At 36.5% G+C, this 24,340-nt stretch overlaps 4 protein-coding genes across 5 annotated transcripts; 3 read left to right on the top strand and 1 right to left on the bottom strand.

Annotated features, from left to right (window-relative positions):
* Positions 1–402: 402 nt before the first annotated feature.
* Positions 403–2,290, top strand: LOC107041309 (male-enhanced antigen 1). The gene is made up of 2 exons (XM_015261800.2): positions 403–808; positions 1,738–2,290. Exons 1-2 carry the CDS (start codon positions 635–637, stop codon positions 2,014–2,016), a joined length of 453 nt encoding a protein of 150 aa, XP_015117286.1. The 5' UTR covers positions 403–634; the 3' UTR covers positions 2,017–2,290.
* On the bottom strand, positions 2,124–13,821 carry LOC107041308 (sodium- and chloride-dependent GABA transporter 1). Its single transcript, XM_015261799.1, has 11 exons — positions 13,735–13,821; positions 10,554–11,097; positions 8,530–8,631; positions 7,207–7,381; positions 5,854–6,225; positions 5,134–5,258; positions 4,570–4,682; positions 4,348–4,479; positions 3,340–3,543; positions 2,611–2,778; positions 2,124–2,524 (listed from the first exon to the last, which is right to left on the bottom strand). The coding sequence occupies exons 2-11, from the start codon at positions 11,059–11,061 to the stop codon at positions 2,423–2,425; spliced, it is 2,001 nt and encodes a 666-aa protein (XP_015117285.1). The 5' UTR covers positions 11,062–11,097; positions 13,735–13,821; the 3' UTR covers positions 2,124–2,422.
* A 2,156-nt stretch (positions 13,822–15,977) lies between these two features.
* Positions 15,978–20,538, top strand: LOC107041310 (cytochrome P450 4C1). Of its 2 annotated transcripts, XM_015261801.1 has the most exons (10): positions 15,978–16,004; positions 16,069–16,236; positions 16,655–16,761; positions 16,840–16,930; positions 17,006–17,191; positions 17,262–17,331; positions 17,933–18,059; positions 19,233–19,397; positions 19,475–19,709; positions 20,156–20,538. In XM_015261801.1, exons 1-10 carry the CDS (start codon positions 15,980–15,982, stop codon positions 20,512–20,514), a joined length of 1,533 nt encoding a protein of 510 aa, XP_015117287.1. In that variant the 5' UTR covers positions 15,978–15,979; the 3' UTR covers positions 20,515–20,538. The 2 variants fall into 2 exon arrangements, with proteins under 2 accessions (XP_015117287.1, XP_015117288.1); XM_015261802.1 differs by lacking the exon at positions 19,233–19,397.
* Positions 20,539–21,488: 950 nt separating this feature from the next.
* On the top strand, positions 21,489–23,876 carry LOC107041321 (phosphatidylinositol 3-kinase catalytic subunit type 3-like). The gene is made up of 2 exons (XM_015261815.1): positions 21,489–21,671; positions 23,678–23,876. Exons 1-2 carry the CDS (start codon positions 21,601–21,603, stop codon positions 23,874–23,876), a joined length of 270 nt encoding a protein of 89 aa, XP_015117301.1. The 5' UTR covers positions 21,489–21,600.
* Positions 23,877–24,340: the final 464 nt, after the last annotated feature.

Below are 24,340 nucleotides of genomic sequence, written 5' to 3'. Positions count from 1 at the left end.
TTAAGCCAGTTGTAAACACTCCTCTGCTTGCTCGAAAACCATAAACATCTCTGTTGAGGAACAAAGGATGCCGGGCGACATTGTCAGTCCCCCCGAGTCCATTCTCGCACTAGACAACTCACTATTTGTCCTATCAAAATCATTGTTACAACAAAAAATACCTCGAGTGCAGCCTCTGTTATGATTCCGTGGAAGTTTGAACCTGACGCCGGTCCCCCACGTTCGTCAGGTCGACTATTTTGCGGAATTTAACGCGAGAGAGGCACGAAAACCCGCCACGAACATCCACGAAGCAACCGACTCCCGCCAACGGCGCCAGCAGCAGCTCGCCACCAACATGGCGTCAACTTGGGGGTTGGAGGCTCGCGCATACGCGCAGCTACTGCGCTACTGAGCATGCGCAGACACATTCATGTCGTAATAATCATAAAAATAAAGGGAAATGATCTGTTGTTGAATAGTAAACATTAAAAGGCATTCCCATAAACAGAAAAATACAAAGAAATAAATAAATAATTTATTTGATTTCACTTAATGCTGCGCACACGTGCGATTAATTATTAATTAAGGGCCGAGTATTTGTGAGTAGTGTCAAGTGACATAAGGGGTTAACATTTTGACAGTGTCAGTAACAATGTCTCCAGAGCCAACTCAAGAGCCGATTGAGCAAAACCTGAAAGCCCCTAATTTAAATGTTGAGGAACCAGCTGCTGATTCAGACAGCGAGGATGAGGATTTCGGAGCTGCTGGCTATGTGCCACTGTCGCAGGTGCCAACTGACGGTGATACTCTCCTAGATGACGATGAGGTATTTACCCTTTTCCCTCATTAATAAAAAACAAATGAAATTGCATTAAATGATAGATCATGCCCTGAAGGAGAAGGGGAATAGACCTTCCTTAATCATCAATATCTCCCGACCCAACGATCCGATCTGAAAAAATCAGGCCTCATTATCAAGCTTAAAAAAATACCCTCAAAATGGAAAAAAAATTGTTCAATTTCACTCTGCCAATCTCGAGATAACTCAGATAAAAAACGCCCTATTTCACTCACTTTACGTTTCTTAGTTTATTTATTACACTGAGATAAAAACGACAAAGTTCTCAAACAAGTCTTACTTGTGCCAAGAAAAAGTTTTTTTGAAAATTATCAAAAAAGGATTTTTTTGTGCCAAACATGCAGAGAGTGCGCCGGAATGAAAAATTTTTGTCGCAAAAATGAATTTAGTAGTTCAAAAAAAAAATTTCATTCTCTGTACACGCAAGAAATGTCATTTCTAGCACTATTCCTTCATTTTTCGATACTCCCATACGTATTTTGCTCTCGAAAAATCTTTGTTTTATGCGAAACAAGGTATAGTAGTTTTCTTTTCGGCTGTCTAATAATCACACACAACAAATGAACCCTTAAATGAAACAATAATAATGATATGATAGCAATCTTGTAACTTAGGGATAAAATATTAGTTGATAAATTTTCCTCTGTATGAGATATTTTCATCCTGAAAAGGCACCGTCTGGTGTGAATTATTCGTCTCTTGAGCCAAATATTTCGTCGCTGTCGAAAGCAGAAGAATTATTCATGTTTGCGACTTTCAAATTCGAAGCAAACAAATTCGTTTTTGGCAGTTTTCAACTAGCGATTTTGTTGGCCCAAACAAGACTTGTTTGACAACGTGTTTGTTTTTCTCTCAGTGTTGATTTGTTAATTTAGAAATATAAAATTCATGATTAGGATGATGAGTGGATGCTCCCGACGAGTCAACACTCCTATTCGGTCCCAGAGGAGGATGTCCACGAGCCAGAGAACCCAGAGACCCTCCAGGTCTGGTCCTCCCCATCCACTGCATCGAACATCGATCTGGATGCTGATAAAATCAGCCAAGTGAAGTCTGCAATGGCTACATTCACACTACCGAAAGCTGCAATACCAGAGTGGGCACAATCTGTCTCCGAGGAGCAGTGGAAAAATCGTCTCATCGATAAAATCAAAGAGATGCAGAAGCGCGAGTAATTTAGCCTAGAGTAATTATCAAATATTTTCACCTTCCTCTGGTCGATCAATCTCATGTAAAAATCCTATTGTTTCCATTTATATAAAGAATTTATTTCAAGAATACAAAGATTTCATCGTTGACATTTATTTTATAATAAATTCATTAAGAATTGTCAATACAAAATTCGTGGAAATAAAAAAACACGAATAAACGAAGGTTCAGCTGTGAAATGATGAGATTGGATTTATTTATTCATCCAGAGTGTTTTTAGAAAAAAAATGAGTGGTAGATGATTAAATTTCGTTATATTTGTCCTCTGAAATTTTTAGCAAGATTTTTCAAATTGATTTATTCTGTTTTTCATGTTTTATCAATTCACAACTGAATCAATCTCTATTTTTAAACAATAAAAGGCAGTGTGAACTACAAATTGAACTCTTCCTTAATGGCTGCTGCTTTGACAGGGTTCAATTTCGCCCTCAATGTCCCCACGTCATCGTCAATTCGAACTAATTTACGCCATCTCTGGAAAATAAATCACCGAAACACGTGGAAAAATCAAATGAAAGAAAAATTTTTGGTTGCAATTTGAATAAATTGATTTTGTTCACCTCTGAAAATGATCCTGTGGTGGCAAACCATATGTAAACCATGTAAACAGGTATGCACATCATTGAGGAGAGGCCAGCTAGCCAGCCTAGCACATGGCTCCACCAGGGATACTCGTAGTCCAAGTATTTAGGAGGGACAAATTTAATTATGTTGAAGATGAAGACTCCCTGCACGATAAAAATTGAACAATTTTCCCTTCGAGGGTTAATCAATGTTGAAATCAGTACCGAAGTGGTAAAACGGTACAAGTCAATCTTGACTATTGACCAGTTTTTAATTCAGCAGCGAAGCGGTAAACCGGGTTAAGTCGGTTTTGACTTTTGGCCAGTTTTTTATGAATATCTCAGAATCTAAGAGAGTTAGCAAAATTTTTCTCATATCCCTTTTTATATCCCTCACTTGATTCTACAAAAAAGGTCATAACTACAATTCTGCTATCTCCCTTAGATTCCGAGATATTCATTGAAAATTGGCCAATAGTCAAAATCGACTTAACCCGTTTTACCGCTTCGCTACTCAATTCATATCTCGGAATCTAAGGGAGATAGCAGAATTGTAGTTATGACCTTTTTTGTAGAACCGATTGAGTGCTACAACAAATGTCATTACGAAAATTTGGCTATCTCCCTTAGATTCGGAAATATTCATCAAAAACTCAACTGGGAGATGAGTCGACTTGAACCGTTTTACCACTTCGCTACTGAAATGATTATTGATCATGCACTCACCACACATATGGCAGGTGTAGTCACAGTCCAGCAGATCTTCCACCAGAAGCAGGGGTAGTACCCAATCATATCCTTTATTCCATCGTAAAATCTATTGACGCCGAAAGCCCACGAGACAGCGATGCACTCGAAGAACATGAGGAATAGGAGGCAGAATCCACTGACAGCATAAGAGTCCAACAGTTGGAACACGAACATTCCTCCCTATGGGTCGAAGACAAATTAATATTTCAGAGTGACTGATAGAAATATAAACTTTGAATTCAGTAGCGAAGTGGCAAAACGGTACAAGTCAATTTTGACTATTGGCCAATTTTCAATGAATATCTCGGAATCTAAGGGAGATGGCAAAATTTTTGTTGTAACCTTTTTTGTAGAGCCCGTTGAGAGCTACAACAAATGCGCACGGACGAAACAATTTAATAGAAAAACCTATCGAATTTGTTAGAAAATTCTATTAAATTTCTATTGAACTGTTCTATTAGTTTTTGGCCGATTTTATTAAAATGGTCAATAGAAAATATTCAGTAGAAAAAGTCAATGGAATTCAATTTTTCTGTATAACTTATTCTATTGATATATTTTCTATAGAATTTCCTCGGCTCAAATTTTCCAAGTCGAGAAAACGAAAACGAAAGCGTTTGATTTTCTTGATGAGAAGAAGAAAAATAGAATGAAAAAAACTTGGAAAATTTGAGTCGAACAAATTCTGTAGAAAAGATATGAAAAGAATAAGTTATATAGAAAAATCGAATTCTGTTGACTTTTTCTATTGAAGGTTTTCTATTGAACATGTCAATAGAATCAGCCAAAAACTAATAGAGAGTTTAATAGAAATTCAATAGAATTTTCTAACGAATTCGATAGGTTTTTCTATTAAATTTCGTGCGTGTGATTACGAGAAATTCGGTATCTCCCTTAGATTTAAAAATATTCTTGAAAAACTCAACTGGGAGATGACTTAAACCGTTTTACCACTTCGCTACTGAATTATTTCGTCTCACTAACTTCAGTGACACATGACAGCCCAATCAGGTAGGACAGGAAGCAGACGATGGCGACGAAGATTTCTTTACGTTTTCGGAGGAGTCGGGGCCATTCGTCCACTGCAGCTGTGATGAATCCTTCTACTGTGCAGAACTGGGAAGAACAATAAAAAAAAGAAAAAGATTGTGGACGGGATACTTTGAGAAACTTTGTGAATAGTAATTGTTGTTGATTTCTGTTCACCTGGCTGTCCAACCCAATGAGAATCAACATTAAGAAGAAGAGACAACTCCAGACTGGCGCCCCTGGGAGCTGCAGAACTGCTGATGGATACACCAAGAATGCCAGCCCAGGACCTGAGTAAATTAAATTATAAAGTCAAGTCCTTCACTGTTAGGAAAAAATTGAAAGGACACATTTAACTGAAAATTCAATGAATATGTTTACTGAATTTTCCTGATTTCTATTAATATTCATAGAATAATTCAGTAGCAAAGTGGTAAAACGGTTCAAGTCGACTCACCTCCCAGTTGAATTTTTGAGGAATAATTCCGAATCTAAGGGAGATAGCGAAATTTTCGTAATTACATTTATTGTAACCCTCAATCGGCTCTACAAAAAAAGTTATAATAAAAATTTTGCTATCTCCCTTAGATTCCGAGATATTCATTGAAAACTGGTCAATAGTCGAAATCGACTTGTATCGTTTTACCACTTCGCTACTGAATTGAACGTCACCAATCAAATAAATTTTCAAAGAGTTTTAAATGTGATCAACTGGTAGCGAGGGTTTTTCAAAAATATTACCAGAAGCAGCTACATCAGCAACCGGCTTCTGTTGCTCATGTGCCATGAACCCAACGACTGAGAAGATCACAACTCCACTCAACATGCTAGTTCCAGAGTTTACACAGCATACGATCAAGGCATCTCTGTGAAAAGAAAAAACATAATTTGGACTCATCTCCAATTTAACATATTTATCATTTTTTCATGTGTGAAGTTTATCTTTATATAAAAATATATCTAAATTGCCTAATTGTTGATCATGAGAAAAAAAACAGAGTATTTCTAAATTTTTTTAACTCACAAATTATTCTTCACTTCCCAAATTTTAATTTTTTCATATTGATCATACGCAAAAATGATCAATTCTTGCTTCTCAGATTTTCATACATAAATTCTAAACTCTACAAAATTCATGAAAATTCATCGATTTCCCAAATAATTCGAGAAAAATCTTTGAAAATCTACGATTATCTGGAAAACAATTCATAACCCTCCCCTCATTTTTCAACAATTACAGATTTTAATCAGATTATTTTTAAAAGTAAAAAAAAAAGAAGTAATCGAAGATTAAAAATGATTCATTGGTGTTTAACCCTTCATTCTCTTAATTCTCTTCAAGCCATTATCAATATTTATAAAACATCTATGAGTATATGAAGTTTAATAAATTCGATTTCTTCATTTTCACAATAAAAAGATGAGCGCGTACAGGTCTAGTTTTAAAAAAACGTCACTCACTTGTACACATTATTTTTGAACTTATTATAACTCCCGAGAGCCACCAGGGCGCCAAGTCCAAGAGCATAGGAGAAGAAGATCTGGGTGACAGCGTCGATCCAGACCTCAGGATCCCCCAGTTTCGAGAGGTTCGGGGTGGCGTAGTACTTGAGCCCCTCCATTGCACCAGGCAGTGTCAGGCCCCTGATGAGGAGGCAGAAGAGGAGGGCGTAGGGAAACAGAGCTGTGAAATACACGACTTTCCCCGTCCACTTGACGCCTTTCCAGATGCAGAAGTAGCACATTATCCACACGATCGCCAGCGTTCCGGCGAGCTCCCATCGGATCCCACCGATCTCCTCGATTCCAGAGGATATCTGCAAGGTTCTTCTCCTGGAAAACATTGGGGGTTGAATTATTCGAGGGCAGACATCGACAAATTCGATTACTTGAATCACATGATATTATTATTTGAATTAACGCTTTAATCAGAATTATCTGGTTAATCATTATTTTTATTTGTTTACTATCCATTTTTACTCCATTTTATTTATTCATTACCGACACCATCTAGTAGTTATTTTTGTGCTGATTAAAGAAAAAGTGAAAAATATTTGAATATTTTAAATATTAAAAAATATTATTATTAATATTTATTATTATTTAATTTTTACTTGCAAATATTGAAGTGTCAAAAAATTGCAAAAATAAACACTGAGAAATTTATAACAAAATGAATCTCAATGTTTTTTTCTCGACAGCTAAATAATTAATGATTTTATGAGAATACAATCTCTAATGAATTTGCATGGGGTTTTTATATCTCACTCATCATCTAGTAGTTATTTTTATGCTGATCAAAGAAAGAATGAAAAATACTTGAATATTTTAAATATTAAAAACATATTATTATTCTTAATATTCATTATTATTATTTAATTTTTACTCGAAAATATTGAAGTGTCAAAAAATGGCAAAAATAAACACTGAGAAATTTATAACAAAATGAATCTCAATATTTTTTTCTCGACAGCTAAAAAATGAATGATTTTATGAGAATACAATCTCTAATGAATTTGCATGGGGTTTTTATATCTCACTCATCATCTAGTAGTTATTTTTATGCTGATCAAAGAAAAAATGAAAAATACTTGAATACCTTAAATATTAAAAACATATTATTATTATTAATATTTATTATTATTATTTAATTTTTACTTAAAAATATTGATGTGTCAAACAATGGAAAAAATAAACACTGAGAAATTTATAACAAAATGAGTCTCAATGTTTTTTTTGACAGCTAAAAAATTAATGATTTTATGAGAATACAATCTCTAATGAATTTGGACGGGGTTTTTATATCTCACTCACTCCCAATATTCTTTGACGGGATCCTTGAGAACTAGAGTACTGTAGTTTCCGATTGATGTCTGACACATTGTGATGTTGCGGTATATGTCGGACCAGCATGACGCTTTCAGCCGCTCCTCGGGCGTTATACAATACTCGGAGTTCCAGTAATTGCTGCAGGTTCTCCAAGGGACGTCTGACATATGGAACAAGAAATTAATGAGGGTCACGAGAGGCTAATTACTGCGATTTAGGAAAAATTGAACAATTTAGGGTGAAAATTCGAATTTCTCATTCCGAAAAAAAAATTCCGTCGTCTTTTTATCATCGTGTGGGGGTGAATTCAGTAGCCGAGTGATCAAAGGCTTTGAGTGCATTAAAAAAAATTTTTTTTTGCGTGAACCACATTGAAATATTAATTTTCAAATGCACGGAGAGAAATTTTTTAGAAAAATTCTAGTGCTAGCTCGGGAAAAGAGGCGCAAAGTGACCGCCAGGAAAAAATTCCAGTGCCGGCACTAGAAATTCTATTGGGGAAAACATGAATTTTTCCCCATATTTCTGTGAAAATTTCACAGAAATTTTACCAGAAATACTAAGAAATTTTACGTTAATAGCACTGGACCAATTGCCTGACACTGTAGAACACTTTCTTCTTCATTGTAATGCTTTAAATGAGGAAAGAACTAAACTTGTCAAAAGTTTGCAAAATGTGGACTGTCGTACTAATCAACCGATCCAATTGAGCCTGCACTTACTCTTAGCACCCAAAAAGAAATCTCATGTTAAAACAATCTTTTATTTTGTTATCAACAGCTGTATTAGGCGCGCTCGTATATTGGAAAATTTGAGTTTGGATTATTCTTGTCTTTCTATCATGATTGTAATGAAAAAAGTTAACTCCGACCCCCGGGAGACATATTGTAAAAAAGATTTTGTATCTTTAAATCAATAATAAATGATGATTATTCTTTAATAGCACTAGAATTTTTTCCAGTACTCGTACTAGAATTTTTCTAGAAAATTTCTCTCCGTGTGGTAATAATAATATTACGAATTCCGAAAAAAAAATGCACCCATCTCCTTTTACCACTTCCCTAGCTCCGGAATCGAGGGTCACAATTCAATACCCCCTGCCCCCTTCCAAAAATAACACCTCCAAATGTTCCATTCAAAATTTTGTTATCGGTTTTAAGGCACTTAATGGTCATGTGGAGAATGAATACATCTCCATCTTTCGTATTCCCATCACGTTTTTCATACTTCATGAACCCCAAATGACGCAACAAAGCCCTCGTCGATCCACCCTACAATGAGTCACGCTGAAAATAATCATGTAGTTACCTGAGTTTAAGGAAACTAAGAAGTAAAACAGCGCCCACGCCAGAATGATAATGTAGTAGATATTTGTCCAGCACGAGAGGACGCACGTGGCATATCCAATTCCTGTCGACCAAAAAAAAATTGCCAATAACAACAATTTAATCGTCATTAAATTAACAATCATAATCAATGAAATTCAGTTTAAAAGAATCCAGGGTAACGATTTTCAAGGCCTCTATTCCGTTTACCAAGTAATGTAATATGATATCTGTATATTTTTTTATGTATGTATGTATGTATTTATTTACTTTGTTTAGAATTACATTCGTACAAAGGCGAGTCGAGTCAACAGTCTAAAATTGTTTAATATACAAAAGTTTCAGTGCGGTTTGTATATTTTTTTCATCTTTTGTTCACAGTAATTCTAAAAAAAGGGAAATTCATTTCTTATTGTAATAAAAAAAAACATAATAACCTAGTATATATGTATATGCAGTAGAGGCTTCGTATAAGATACCTCGCGCACCGAGCGCTCGAGGCGTACCCCCACTCTCGGCCCTTTAATCGCCTCCCGAATGTTTATGTTCCGTGGGCTTCTTATAAGATACCTATGGCCCCGGTAATTTTTCAACGGGAAGGGAGTAGTTATAAGGATCAAACGCACCGAGAGAAATTGTTTAGAAAAATTCTAGTGCTAGCACGGGAAAAGAGGTGCAAAGTGACGGCTAGGAAAAATTCCAGTACCGGCACTAGAAATTTTATTGTGGAAAACGTGAATTTTTCACCGTATTTCTGTGAAAATTTCACAGAAATCCCCAGAAATTTTACCAGAACCACCAAGAAATTTTACACTAACAGCACCAGAATTTTTCACAGTCGGTGGATTGTGATTTTTTCCAGTACTCGTACTAGAATTTTTCTATAAAATTTCTCTCCGTGCGGTGTTAAGGGTTAAACGGAAGGGACGAACGAAGTGATCATGACGGTCTAATGACCTTAAGGGGGGTCACACCACTTTTTTCAAGTAATGGAAATATACATCGATTTTTTTTTTCACTTTTCCCATCGATAAATCGTAATTTTTCGTCTGTGATTATTCTCGAGTCCACCAACAATCCCCCAACATCAGCTGCCATTCTATCACGCGGGGTTATATTTAGAGAGAAAAGGGAACGCGGGCGATACAAATTCAAAACATTAAACACCTAAACTGATTAGTTATCGATATTCATTCAGTAAAAATGAAAATTTCATTGAATTCGGGCGCAACGAGCGAGGTATCTTATTTGAAACCCGCTGATCCCTATTTTTCCCCTCTCTGTGGGCGCGCGTAGTGGGGGCATAAGAGTCCCCAGAATTCCACTCTCCTACTGTCCCTAAGGTGTCTTATACGAAGTCCCTAATGTAGTACATAATACATCCCTAAAAATAAAAAAGTACGCAAAAAGCAAAAGCTCGGGCTGCCCACGAGACTAAACTTTGGAGAGACCGTCTCGCTCTGAAAAAACATGAAATTTTTTGGGACTGTCTTACTCGCGAAAGGCATCGTATCGCCTCCTGCAGTGATGTCCACAAAAAAAATTATCTCATCACAGACTCCACTCTTTCGTGTTTTTTAGGTTCAAAGTCTCGGTTTGAGAGTCTCGGTCTCAAACGCATAAAAATGAGAAAAAGTGGAGATTGTGACAAGATCATTTTTTTATGGTCATCACTGGAAGCCCCAAAAAGTTTCATTTTTTTTTGGAGCGACACGGTCCCTCCAACGTGAGGTCTCGGTTTAGTCTCGTGGGCAGCCCTAGCAAAAGCGAAACGAAGAACATGAAGAGGATTATGACCATGCCGAATAAATACTTCAACAGTTGAATTCTTATTGTGAAAAGCTTTGTGGAAACCATTCATTTCTCCTGCAATATTATTGAGATAAAAATTAATGAAAGTGAGAAACGGTAAAGTTTCACTATTCTGGCGCCCATGGAAAACAATACGCGCGAAGCGCGCGCTGTTCTAGTGAATCCAAAAAAAGGAGAAAAAGGGGATGTCTTCACCTTTGAAAATCGGTGCAATCTGAAACACCCCAAGCCCCCCGATGGTCATCATCTGCCCCAGGGACAATTCCATAAGAAACATTGGTATTCCCGCCAGCGAGAGTGCGATAAAATATGGCACCATGAAGGCACCGCCGCCGTTCTTGTAGCAGAGATATGGAAATCTCCAGAGATTTCCGAGGCCGATGGCTAGTCCCACCACGGAGAGGATGAACTCGATCTTACTTCCCCAGCTTCCACGCTCTGGTATGTCGTCCTCTTTCGGGAGCTCTATCTGCAAGCAATCTGCTGCTTGCGCATGGCAATTCTCGTCCTGTTTACTTCCGTTAGTAACGGCACTGGTTCTTGGCGGCGGCTCGGTGAAGAGGGCCTTCAATTCCTGAACGGGATCGGAGTGCTTCTGGGGTAATGGACTTGTGGATCTGTCCACACGGACTCGTGCCCCGGTAGTGTCGCACGATGGCATTTTATCTCTTCGGTAAATGCCCAATTGAACTAGATTTATCATTCACCTCATGATGCCATAGATCATTTGCCACGGAATCTGCGGACAATAAGAAAAAACGAAAACATCGATTTTCATCGATTTTTCGAATCGTTTTTTCAAATCTGCGGACAATTCGAAAAAACGAAAACATCGATTTTCGTCGATTTTTCGAATCGTTTTTTCAAATCTGCAGACAATTCGAAAAAACGAAAACATCGATTTTCATCGATTTTTCGAATCGTTTTTTCAAATCTGCGGACAATTCGAAAAAACAAAAACATCGATTTTCATCGATTTTTCGAATCGTTTTTTCAAATCTGCAGACAATTCGAAAAAACAAAAACATCGATTTTCATCGATTTTTCTTCCTTTCATTTTTTCTCTACACTGAGAGAAAAACGACAAAGTTCTCAAACACGTCTTACTTGTGCCAAGAAAATATTTTTTTGAAAATTATGAAAAGAGGATTTTTTTGTGCCAACTATGGGGAGAGTGCTCCGGAATGAAAATTTTTTGTCGCAAAAATAGATTTAGTAGTTGGAAAAAAATTGCGTTCTCTGCACACGCGAGAAATGTCATTTCTAGCACTACTCCCTCGTTATTCGAAACCCCCATACGTATTTTGCTCCCGAAAAATCTTTGTTTTATACGAAACAAGGGACAGTAGTTTTTCGTTTCCGCTGTCTAATAATCAGGCAACAAATGAACCCTTAAATGAAACAATAATAATGATACGATAGCAATATTGTAACTTAGGGATTAAATATTTGTTGATAAATTTTCCTCTATAAGAGATATTTTCATCCTGAAACGACACCGTCTGGTGTGAATTATCCGCCCGTTGAGCCAAATATTTCGTTGCTATCGAAAGGAGAGCAATTATTCATGTTTGAGGCGTTCAAATTCGAACCAAACAAATTCAGTAGCGAAGTGGTAAAACGGTTTAAGGATATCCAAGTATCTTTTACAGTTTGGTACAGACCACAGTATAGATTCAACTATTTTCAATCATCCAATTTGTCAATCAAATTGCGTGAGCAAAATTTGAAAAAAATCATGAATATTCAGTGTCACTCAAATTTCATTTTGCATAGAATTATTATTTTTTAAACATTCGTTGTTTATAAATAAGTAATTGAAATTGTTTGACCCTTCTTTTCTATGCATGAAATCGATTTATGGTAAAATTCTGAATATGAATAAATTTGTTACGATTCCGAACAAACGATTTGTATGCACGGAGAGAAATGTTCAGTCAAAATTACGGAACCCTCACTTCAGTCACCGATTACGGAATCGACTCTGAAAATTTAAATGACGGTTTCGTAATTTTTCACAAGAGATTCAGATAAAAATTATGGAACGTTCCGGAAAAATTCCGTGACACTTCCGTAAAATTTCCTACAACCACATTTCGCTCCGGAATTACGGAATAGATACGTAATTTTTGTTGAATATTTCTCTCCGTGTGGTAGAAAATTGATTGTTTATAAATTATTTAAAGCAAAGGCTCATAATTTTCAAAAATTGCAACTTTTTAATCATTTTATCAATCTTCCTAAAAGTAAACTTTCTAAAATTTCTTCAGATTTTTATAATGTTTTCTAACAGTTCCATATCAAGATTCAAATTCAGACCTGCAAAGTTTAAATAATAAAATCTTTGTAAAACGTCCGGAAACTTAGGGTCAAATGGGGCTCAAGTGAAAGCTGTGAGGCTCCACTACAAAAGTAGAAAAGCACTTCACTGGAGAAAAAATAGTCAAAGTACTTGGATATCCTCAAGTCAATTTTGAATATTGGCCTTTTTTCAGGGAATATCTCGGAATCTACTGGAGATAGGAAACTTTTTATTAGAAACTTTTTGTAGAGCCAATTGAGAGCTACAACAAATGTAATTACGAAAATTTCGCTATCTCCCTTAAATTCGGAAATATTCCTCAAAAACTCAACAGGGGGATAAGTCGACTTGAACCGTTTTTTAACTAGCGATTTTGTCGACCCAAACAAAATTTGTTTGACAACGTGTTTGTTTTTCTCTCAGTGTATCTCTAGTTTATCATCGAATTAACTCGACGGATGAGTGAATAAAACTAGTAATGACTTTGGTCTCATGGGTATCCAACGAAAATATCAAAATTATAAACCGGAAAAACTCTCAATTGATGACTAATGCGTCAAAATAATAGGTGAGCATATTCTTCGAAACATCCGTCCACGATTCTAGACGCGTGTCTCTGGATTGGGGTTCTTGATGATGATGGATGATGGCAACGAGACACTTCCGGGAATCACTGTTCCCAACGAGAGACCTTGCTCCATTTTACAGATGATAATAAACGGGTTATTGGAAAAAATATCAGTCACGTCTTTCATTGGCAATTGAACTCGTTGGAGATGGTAAAGCCCACCAATTACCCGGGAATTTGTCTACAATTTTTCTGCCATTATCCACCGATTTATGAATTATTCATCGCACTCGATACATCAGAACTGTTTAACAGAATCACGGAAATCTTCGGGTACTTTATGATCAGAAATTCGCGGGGTGAATGCTGATGAGAAATCGGTTGAATTCGGAATATCAAATAGGGATTAACAAAGATGTTCCATTGGGTGAAAAAAAACTGCGACGATTCCCCTTGAACTCGACTCGAACGGAATGAAAAAGCCGCGATGAAATGACGAAACTCACTTATTAAAAACACTGAAGAGATTATTTTCTCTACACTTTGGCTATTCAAACTGCTCGGAGTAAGAGTCGATCATACACTGGTGTGAATACGAGTAGGTGCCCTATGAATCTGCCCTAAGTGCTCTTGGGTTCCCCCTTCAGACATCCCAACACACACCTATTTCATTCAATAAATTAATACCACTAGTGTCATTCTACTTTTGTCCCGGTAGTATTGCTGGCTGCGGCTGAAAGAAAAATACAGGACGGAATATTTCACGAATGGCCCCCCTTGATGACTGATTATTGACGAGTAAATAATGATGCATCTCAATTGGAAGGAGGGGAACAGGTTCCAGGGCAGGATGTGTGGAATCTATCCACTTAATTATTTTTATTGTATTAATTGTGATATTGTGGGGTCTAGACGCGTGCGGGTCCACGCGTTCGGGAATAATTAATGATGCTGCGATCGAGAGAGAACTTTTTCGCAAATTATTTCCTATTTCTACACTTGTTTTCATTTTTTTTAATTTTTGACGGAATTTATTGCAAGAAAAATTCAAAGAAATAATTTATTCGGGTTTTTACATGTTTTTGAGGTCTCATGGGCCGACTTCCTCTCCAACCGTCGCATTGTACCCCAGGAGCTGTGCCCCACGTAGAGACTCTCCTGGTAACCAAGGGAAACCATGGAAAACCTTGGTCGACATCGACCGAGCTTCATCGGAGAATGTTTTCCCAACAACACTTATCCGATGATTCTCGGTGTCTAGACTTCCGTTCGACGGTTTCCGAAAGATTAAAAATCGCAATTGCCCCAAGCCGGACTCGAACCTGCGCCTCACGGGTCCCGCCGTCCGGCCGAGCGATTTAACTTTTTTTAAACCATGTTTTTATTCAATTTTTACAACAGGATATTTACAATATTTACAGCTATTTGCATAACAAAACAGGTATATAAAAAAATTAACGTCTTATATTGGGTTTAGTAAACTATGGTCGCTTAGTGACTCTCGAGTTTTGACTGGCTATTGTTTGTATTTGAAAGATTTTTCATCACGCTGTGCGAAAAAGTAACTTTTCGTGAGAAGACCCGGTAAGCCGCGATTCTAACCTCGCTTCGCCTGGTTTGATCGCGGTTTACGGGCCTTCTGACGAAAAACTGCATTCATCACACGGTCCAAAAGTATTTTCTGATGAATGTGATTATACTACAAAGCCACATTCGTCAGAAAATACTTTGTGGACCTTGTGATGAAAATAACTACTTTAGGCACGCTTCGCGTGCCTAAAACGTCCCTTTTCCACACATTGTGATGAAAAATATCGTTCGATACTCGTGGGAAAAGTATTTTTTGGCTCGTGGGATTATATCACTTGCCTTCGGCTCGTGCTATAAACCTCCCACGAGCCAAAAAACACTTTTCCGCACTCGTAACGAAATATACTATTATATCGATTTCATATTATCTGCTCCATTAGAATCTGAGGGGGTTGAAGTGGCATGAACACGTCAGACGTGAAGTTGGGGAGCGGAGACATCGGCTGTGAAGACTATACTGACTAACTCTTGTTCTCATAACTTTTTCAGTCTCTCAACATTTGGTGCAACTCATTTAATTTAAGCATATGTAGATATTGTTCTCTTTTTTGTTTTAATAAATATTATCATCATCATTAGCCAACACCAAGCCTTCTCAGGAAAAAAATGTGAACGTTGTGTACAGAGAAAGAAATTTATGTACTAAAGGAAATAAATTATTATTATTATCTGCTCCATTCAGTAGCGTTGTATATTTTGTTTAATGCCCTAAAAAAAAGAAAAAAAATAGGATTTTGTGTTTGTATTTATCGTAATAAAAAAAAGCAGCCGAGCGATTTAACCGCTTCGGCCGCCGTCGACGTTTTCTGTTTATTTTATTTTATTTTTCCGAATCCTATTAATAACGATCAGAGGAATTAATAATCAAAATATTGAGAAGGGAAATTGTGAACGATCAAGTGAATAAAAAAAAGGTTTCGACTTGAAAACTCATTGTGAAGGTTCCTTCCCCCTTTCCACTATTCTTTATTCTTCATTCAAAGGAGTATCTCCTATCCTCCCACCTCACTTATAAATACGAGAAATGTACGTCTCAACCAGACAGTTTCCGAATAAACACAAAACTGAGCAGTTGACGATGAAAAGCCTGTGCTATTGCAATTTCTCCGGGGAATAAAAATGTCGTGGATGTTTATGCATCGGTTCATTCGGGATGATATCATGATCGGGAGTATGCCAGTGCTTGGTGAGTGATGGCGGTGAATATTAACGAAGGATCGTATCGAAGGATTGAGAATTTTTTACGATAGGATACCTAGCTCTGGCTGCTGCAGGTCTAGCCGCTTTATTATTGTGGAAAAGTCTGAGGGATTTCTGGATTCGTCGAGCTGCTCTTTTGAAATTTGCCATGACTCTTCCGGGTCCTTCGACGCTTCCATTACTGGGGAATGCGCTTCAGTTCGCAGTCAGTCCTGATGGTGAATAAATCTCAATTTTTCCCATTTTTGGTTATTTCCTTTCTCATCATCATGAATAGTGGTTATCAATAATAATTATCGATGACAATAAGAAATTAATTACTATCTTCTTTCGTGGATTTTCCATTAAGAAAATCAGTAGCGAAGTGGTAAAACGGTACCAGTCAATTTTGACTATTGACCAGTCATCAATGAATATCTCGGAATCTAAGGGAGATGGCAAAATTTTTGTTATAACCTTTTTTGTAGAGCCGATTGAGGCCTACAATAAATGTAATCACGAAAATTTCGCTATCTCCCTTAGATTCGGAACTATTCCTCAAAAACTCAACTGGCAGATGAGTCGACTTAAACCGTTTAACCACTTCGCTAATTTTTTTATTATCATTTATCATTTCGTTTTTATGGTGAAATGAAGAGACCCTCGACCGAGTCGTCGAGATCATACGAAGTAACAAATCAACATTTCGCTTCTGGCTGGGACCCAAACTCGTCGTTATTTTAACAGATCCTCGAGATTACCAAGTAATTTTCGCTGAATTTTATTTCTAAAATTTTGTGAATTGTTAGAATGGCTTTAGAGTAATTACCTGCATTGTCTAGACAATTTTTGCGAGTTCAAAGGCATCGTACAAAGACCCAATCTACAGGCTGATGGAGCCAGCGGTGGGTCAAGGCCTCGTCAGTGCCTCAGGTACTATAAAAATTTCTCTATTTTTTTTTCTTCATTCGTTATTGTGGTTTATGAATATTACGGATTACTTGGTAGGACCGGTGCATAGGACTCAACGAAAAATCGTCATGCCGATGCTCAATGGAAAATCATTGACGACGTACTTGAAGTATTTTAATATTCACAGCCATTACTGCGGGCAACTGTTGGGGGACAGAGTCGGATATGGAGAGTTTGATGTTCTTCCTTTCATGACCAATTGCACAACTGATATGATGTTCGGTAAATACATCGGCCAGTGATCGCGATTTGTATGCACTCGACAGATTCACTCATTCCGATTTATGTTCAGAGACAATTTTCGGGGTTTCCGGTGCTGCGCAGAAAGGGGGATACAAACAGTTTGTACACTATTCCGATCGGTAAACAACCATTTGTTTCTTCATCGTCCGTACACGGAGAGAAATTTTCTAGAAAAATTCAGTAGTGAAGTGGTAAACGGAGATGAGTCGACTTATCTCCCAGTTGAGTTTTTGAGGAATATTTCCAAATCTAAGAGAGATAGCGAAATTTTTGTAATTACATTTATTGTAGCACTCAATCGGCTCCACAAAAAAGGTTGTAACAAAAATTTTGCTATCTCCTTGAGATTCCGAGATATTGATTGAAAACTGGCCAATAGTCAAAATTGATTTATCTCTTTTTACCACTTCGCTAACTGAATTCTAGTACGAGTACTGGAAAAAATCGGCTGTGAAAAATTCTAGTGCTGTTAAGGTAAAATTTGTTGGTATTTCTGGTTAAATTTCTGGGGATTTCGGGGAAATTTTCACAGAAATATGGGGGAAAATTCACGTTTTCCCCAATAAAATTTCGAGTGCCGGCACTGGAATTTTTTTCTGGCTGTCACTTTGCGCCTCTTTACCCGTGCTGGCACTAGAATTTTTCTAAAAAATTTCTCTCCGTGTAAGTTATTCTCTTTGTTTTCATTTTGACAATTTATCCGGATTATGATTTTTTTAGGATCTACGAATTGCTACATTTGCGAATGTTCAAAGTCTGGTTGCATCCAAATTTCATATTTGAGAATACGAAAATCGGGGAAGAACAGAAGGCGGGGTTGAAGATAGTTCATGGCGTTGTAGATCAGGTGAAGTTGTTAATTTTCAATCTTTTCACTGAATTTTTCTATAGGAAATGAACTTAAGGTGTTTCGCCTGTAGATCACAGAGGGGTGAAACGGAGGGGAGTCTTGTGGTTTTCGAGCCCCGATTCAATCGCTGAGCACGAAATTTTCCAATTTTCAAGTAACTATTTAAGTGTGCATTTAAACATTTTTTGAATATTGATTTTATTCATCAGATTGATTGATTTTTTTCTCATCACCTGCGGGTGTCAAATAATTTTTATTGGATGTTTTTCTAATTATTGAAATAATATTAAAATGCGTCTCGAGTTGGTAAACCTGTCGAGTGTTTTCTCTCTCTCAGTTCCATGGTCCTACCCATAGCTTTCCCATGATGCTCACTGACATTTGAATCACGCGCCTGCGCGTGAGGACGTAATTGCCCCGAAACTCATAATTTTCCGAATCATTTGTTCAAATAACTTTCTTATGAAATCGGAAAAAAATCTGAAACTTATACGTGTTCTCAAGAAAGATTTAATTTATCACCCGCTAGTTTTTCCTCAATAGTTCATCATTTTTTTGGGCGCCATGGAAATTTGCTTAATTGAGAGTGGGGTAACCTCGGAGATTATAGCTGGAGGGGCAACAAAAGCATCCAAATTTCATTATTTTTTTTTTTCCACTGAGATCTGAAAAAAATGTGCAAGAATTCTCAATGATGCAGCATACTCAGAATTTTTTCTCGTGAATTTTCCAATTTTTTTTCATTATTTTGACTTTTCAGGCGAAACACCTTAACGGAGAGAAAAGAAGTTTGTTGAGCTTTGAAGAATTATTTTCGTCCATAAATTTATTTATTAAATAATGAATTAGTTTCATTATAAGTTGTTATTTCTGAAATTATTATTAGTCACTTCGTCCTTGAATGATTATTATGTATCATCACCTTCGTCACTGAATTTCATTGCCATATACGTGTAGTTAAATCTGATTTTGTTATCCCCATCATGATTACAGTTATGCTGTAATTAATTATGTATATATCTTAATTGTAGTTTTGACCCTATAATTGGCCTTGAGCTGTTGGGTCTGTATAAAGCAATAAATAAATAAATAAATAATTAGAAATTGTAGTTAAAAATGGAAAAAGCACTGAATGTTGAGAAAAAAATTGAATGAAATTAAATTTTCCAGACGATTTCTAGAAAGAAAAGAGAGCACTCCGCCCTCGCAAGAGGAGCGATAAAGGCGGACAGGCCAAGAGTAATGTTATTAGAGCAGTTGATCGATCACAGTATGAAAAATAATGTAATGAACGACCTGGATCTCCGGTATCAAATCTACACTGTTTACATCGCCGTAAATAAATCCTTCAACTTCCCACTAGAATATTTATCAGCCCTCCCAAAAAATTATGCGCTCGATTTTATTTCCAGGCTCAAGATACAACAGCAGTTATCTCGTCGTTTACGTTACTGATGCTGGCGATGCATCCGGAAGTGCAGAAGAAGGTTCGAGAGGAAGTTGACGAGGTACTTGGCGAGAGTGAGGATGTGAGAGAGGAGCATCTTTCTAAATTGAGGTACTTGGAGATGGTCATCAGAGAGACACTGAGACTTTTTCCAATTGCTCCGTTGATGGTGAGGAAAACCACTGGACGAATTGAATTAGGTACTGTTCAGAGATAGTCAGCAAGTACTCAGAATTGAGTGAGAATGAAAAAAAAAAAATGAATAAATGAATCAATCAATCGATCAATCAATTATTTAATAAATTAATTAATTCGTTCATGACTGAATGAATAAATGAACGAATTTATTAATTAATTCATTTACTCATTCAGTCATGAACAAATAAATGAACGAATTGATTAATTAATTCATTTATTCACTCAGTCAATGAATAAATGAATTAATTAATCAATTCGTTCATTTATTTGTTCATGACTGAATGAATAAATGAACGAATTCATTAATTAATTCATTTATTCACTCAGTCAATGAATAAATGAATTAATTAATCAATTCGTTCATTTATTTGTTCATGACTGAATGAATAAATGAACGAATTGATTAATTAATTCATTTATTCATTCAACAATTCAATAATATCAACAGAGAGTTGCACACTCCCTGAAGATTGCTCCATCGTCCTCGCAGCCTTCATGACCCACAGAAGCGAAAAATACTGGAATGAACCCGAGAAATTCGATCCAGACAGATTTCTCCCTGAAAACATCAAGAAGCGGCATCCATATGCTTATGTTCCCTTCAGTGGAGGTCCTCGGGGTTGTCTCGGGCAGAAGTTCGCCATCATTTGCCTCAAGACACTTGTCGCCAACTTGATCAGAAGCTACAGTTTTGAGACGAGTGAGAAAATGGAGGAGATTAAATTGAAAATGGATATTTCTATCCGCTCGCGGAGTGGATACAGGGTGAAAATAAAAAGAAACTACAGAAAAAAGAATGAAAATTGAATAGTAAGGAAATTGTAACGATTTTGTGGGAAGAAAAAGAAATAAAAAATCATTATTTATGTGGATTTTTTTTCTTAACCCATGAATCACAAACTTGTCCTATCGGCCAGGGTTAGTGCATGGTATCGACCTCTTCCGTCAACAGTAAAAAATCATTTTCTCGAATTCTAAGAGACACATTGACATTTGGAAAAGATATTTAGAAAGTCAATGGAATTGTCTCTGCAGTGAACTATTTTATTTTATTCATTTTTCAATCCATTTATCATGTTTTTTTCTATGAACAAAAGTTGTAGATGAAAATTTTACATCCAACCGATTGAATCACATTACACATTTCACATTTTATTCATTTTTCAATGCATTTATCATATTTTTTTCTATGAACAAAAGTTGTAGATGAAAATTTTACATCCAACCGATTGAATCACATTACACATTTCACATTTTATTCATTTTTCAATGCATTTATCATATTTTTTTCTATGAACAAAAGTTGTAGATGAAAATTTTACATCCAACCGATTCAATCACCTTAAATCATCTCGTTTATCGACAAAATTTCCCCAAAAAATTTTGAAATTTTTACTGAAAATACTTCAATGATCTTCAAATTTATTTCTAACAAACAAATTATTCAACAAATCGAAATTTAACTTTTGCCATTCGATAGAAGCTTCTATCGAATGGCAGAAGTTAAATTTCGATTTGTTGAATAATTTGGTTGTTACAAATAAATTTAGCATGTTCGAAGATCTCGGCAAACATTGAAATTGGTGTCAAAAATTAGGAAATTCTCTAGGAGTTTATTTCAAAGTTCAATACAGCCAAATCATTTCATTTCAATTTTTTTCGTTTTTGACTGTATTACACATTCGATACTCCCAATGCCATCTCTCCGAGAGCTCTTGAACTGCCCTGTGATCTTCAATACCACAGACCCAGCTCGCCCAGCTAGTCCCAGTGCCCACAGTTGTAGGTTGAGCACTCACTTGACAGATACCCAAACTTTCCCTCATTATTGTCAATAAATATAATAAACAGAGCACTTATAACAATTGACCTTCATGATCGTTATCCGAGGCTATGGAGGAGATCAGTGACAAATTCTTCTACGTCTACAGTTCTTCGCTGGATGTGAGAATCCAGATTAAAATGTGAGTGGAGCCGACACATGTCATTCTAATTGTTATAACAAATACAAAACCCATCCTTCAGTTTATTCACGTATGGACACGCCTGAACATTTATTCTGCAGACCTGACCGGTATTGTCTTCCCCAATCGATCACAATTCCCCTTACGATCGTTAAAATTGAAAATTCGTATTGAGATAGTCTGAAATTAGAATGATCTAAACGTGAGATTAATTCAACGTCACGAGCTGACGTCGAAAACCTCTCAATGAAAAGTGGTCATTGTTAATCCTCTGATTACGTATTAAAAACAATAAAATATGGAACAATACACTGAGAGATAAACACACACGTTGTCAAACAAGTCTTGTTAGACCGACAAAATCGCTAGTTGAAAATTGCCAAAAAAGAATTCAGTAGCGAAGTGGTAAACCGGTTTACGTCGATTTTGACTATTGAGCAGATTTTAGTGAATACCACGGAATCGAAGGGAGATAGCTAAATTTTTGTCGAATCCTTTTTTGTAGCGCTCAATTTGCTCTAGAAAAAAGGTTATTACGAAAATTTCATTATCTCCTTTAAATTCGGAGATATTCTTCAAAAACTCAACTAAGAGATAAGTCAACTTGAACCGTTTTACCACTTCGCTACTGAATTTATTTGGTTCGAAACTGAAAGTCTCAGACATGAATAATTGTTCTGCTTTCGACAGCCACGAAATATTTGGCTCAAGAGGCGGATAATTCACACCAGACGGTGCCTTTTCAGGATGAAAATATCTCATATAGAGGAAGGTAGGGTAAAACGGACACTTTTGACTTTTTTAAAAATATTCATGACGTGTTGAATTGTTCATGAAATGGAATAATTTTATTTTTCAATTGAAAAACAATGATTCCTCTTTGTGATGAGCTTAGACTGAGCTCAATTGATGAGTCTATTTCTGAGTTATGAATATTTTTATAAAAGTCAAAAGTGTCCATTTTACCCCACACTCCCCTGGAGGAAAATTTATCTTCTAATATTTTATCCCTAAGTTACAAGATTGCTATCATATCATTATTATTGTTTCATTTAAGGGCTCATTTGTTGTCTGTGATTATTAGACAGCCGAAACGAAAAACTACTATCCCTGTTTCGCACAAAACAAAGATTTTTCGGGAGCAAAATACGTATGGAAGTATCGAATAACGAAGGAGTAGTGCTAGAAATGACATTTCTCTCGTGTACAGAGAATGCAATTTTTTTTTCAACTACTAAATCTATTTTTGCGACAAAATTTTTTCATTCCGACGCACTCTCTGCATGTTTGGCACAAAAAAATCCTTTTTTGATAATTTTCAAAAAACTATTTTCCTGGCACAAGTAAGACTTGTTTGAGAGCTTTGTCGTTTTTCTGTCAGTGTAGAGCAACTCTGTAGTGAATTGGTAAACTAGGATAACTGCATTTTGCTTAGTCGCAATCATCGATGAATATCTTGAAAACGAAGAAAGATACCGAAATTTTCATGAAAATCGTTTTTATAGAGCCAAATGTCAGCTCTAAAAAAGCTCTTCGAAAAAATTTCTCTAACTATATCCATTTCCAAGATATTCATCAATAATTGACCCTAAGCGGAAATCACTTATCCTGGTTTACCAATTCATGACAGANTTTTCCTGGCACAAGTAAGACTTGTTTGAGAGCTTTGTCGTTTTTCTGTCAGTGTAGAGCAACTCTGTAGTGAATTGGTAAACTAGGATAACTGCATTTTGCTTAGTCGCAATCATCGATGAATATCTTGAAAACGAAGAAAGATACCGAAATTTTCATGAAAATCGCTTTTATAGAGCCAAATGTCAGCTCTAAAAAGGCTCTTCGAAAAAATTTCTCTAACTATATCCATTTCCAAGATATTCATCAATAATTGACCCTAAGCGGAAATCACTTATCCTGGTTTACCAATTCATGACAGAACTGTCACTTGATACATCCGTCTGACATTCCACTCCATTCTAATTCTCTTCCATTCTCTCTTGATATCTCAGAGGAACTCTGGAGGGCAAACGACAGAGACCGGAGTATGATAAACTCTTGCTAGACCCCATGATAAAATATTCTGGATTGTACGGAGGTGGAGGCAGCAAGGGGGATCTCTCTGCGTCACTGCAGGTCTGGGGAGGAGGCAGAGCACTCGCTCTACCCGTCCACACGGCTTACAAACATTTTCCAACGAGGTGGAAGTAAGTAGTCACCAGGAAACTGTGATATCTAAAATAATATATCCAATTCAACTGTCATATCTAAAAGGTTTTTCTTTAGTCGGAATGAAAAAGTTTTTATCAGTTGTGGCGAGAAATGGTGAATTGAGATCTGTCTTATTTTAATTCGGTTTTGCAGAAGATATTTTTATAAACATTCTGTTGTCAATTCCAATTTTGAAGATATTCAGCGAGATATAAACCTGTTTGCTGATTCGTTTCTTCACTAGTCCATTCAAATTCAAATTTCACGTCACAATTTTGATCAAATCCTCTTTAAAAAAAAGAATGTAACGTTCGACTCGGGATTATTTCCATCCTAAACTTGAATATCTGATATATTAATAATAAAATATGGCCGTGACTATTTGCACCATTGCGTGAATCACTCCCGTGCACTACATACACTCCACGCATGCGTGAAGTTTGTGTGTTTCACGCAGCCGAATT

The sequence above is a fragment of the Diachasma alloeum genome, unplaced genomic scaffold (genome assembly GCF_001412515.2).
Source record: "Diachasma alloeum isolate Michigan unplaced genomic scaffold, Dall2.0 Dall_scaffold_00362, whole genome shotgun sequence".
NCBI classification, from domain to species: domain Eukaryota; kingdom Metazoa; phylum Arthropoda; class Insecta; order Hymenoptera; family Braconidae; genus Diachasma; species Diachasma alloeum.
Note: the sequence above shows the minus strand (reverse complement) of the source record. Positions and strands in the feature narration are given on the sequence as shown.

Bases quoted from the DNA above. Each gene is read 5' to 3' on its own strand.
- LOC107041309 (XM_015261800.2), top strand. From the start codon at position 635: ATGTCTCCAGAGCCAACTCAAGAGCCGATTGAGCAAAACCTGAAAGCC. The intron at 809-1,737 runs GTATTTACCCTT...ATTCATGATTAG, and splicing joins CTCTCCTAGATGACGATGAG to GATGATGAGTGGATGCTCCC.
- LOC107041308 (XM_015261799.1), bottom strand. From the start codon at position 11,061: ATGATAAATCTAGTTCAATTGGGCATTTACCGAAGAGATAAAATGCCA. The intron at 4,480-4,569 runs GTGAACAGAAAT...TGTTCTTCCCAG, and splicing joins TCATTGGGTTGGACAGCCAG to TTCTGCACAGTAGAAGGATT. The intron at 2,525-2,610 runs GTGAACAAAATC...TTTATTTTCCAG, and splicing joins CCACAGGATCATTTTCAGAG to AGATGGCGTAAATTAGTTCG.
- LOC107041310 (XM_015261801.1), top strand. From the start codon at position 15,980: ATGATCGGGAGTATGCCAGTGCTTG. The intron at 19,398-19,474 runs GTAAATAAATCC...TTTTATTTCCAG, and splicing joins TCTACACTGTTTACATCGCC to GCTCAAGATACAACAGCAGT. The intron at 19,710-20,155 runs GTACTGTTCAGA...TAATATCAACAG, and splicing joins CACTGGACGAATTGAATTAG to AGAGTTGCACACTCCCTGAA.
- LOC107041321 (XM_015261815.1), top strand. From the start codon at position 21,601: ATGGAGGAGATCAGTGACAAATTCTTCTACGTCTACAGTTCTTCGCTG. The intron at 21,672-23,677 runs GTGAGTGGAGCC...TTGATATCTCAG, and splicing joins GTGAGAATCCAGATTAAAAT to AGGAACTCTGGAGGGCAAAC.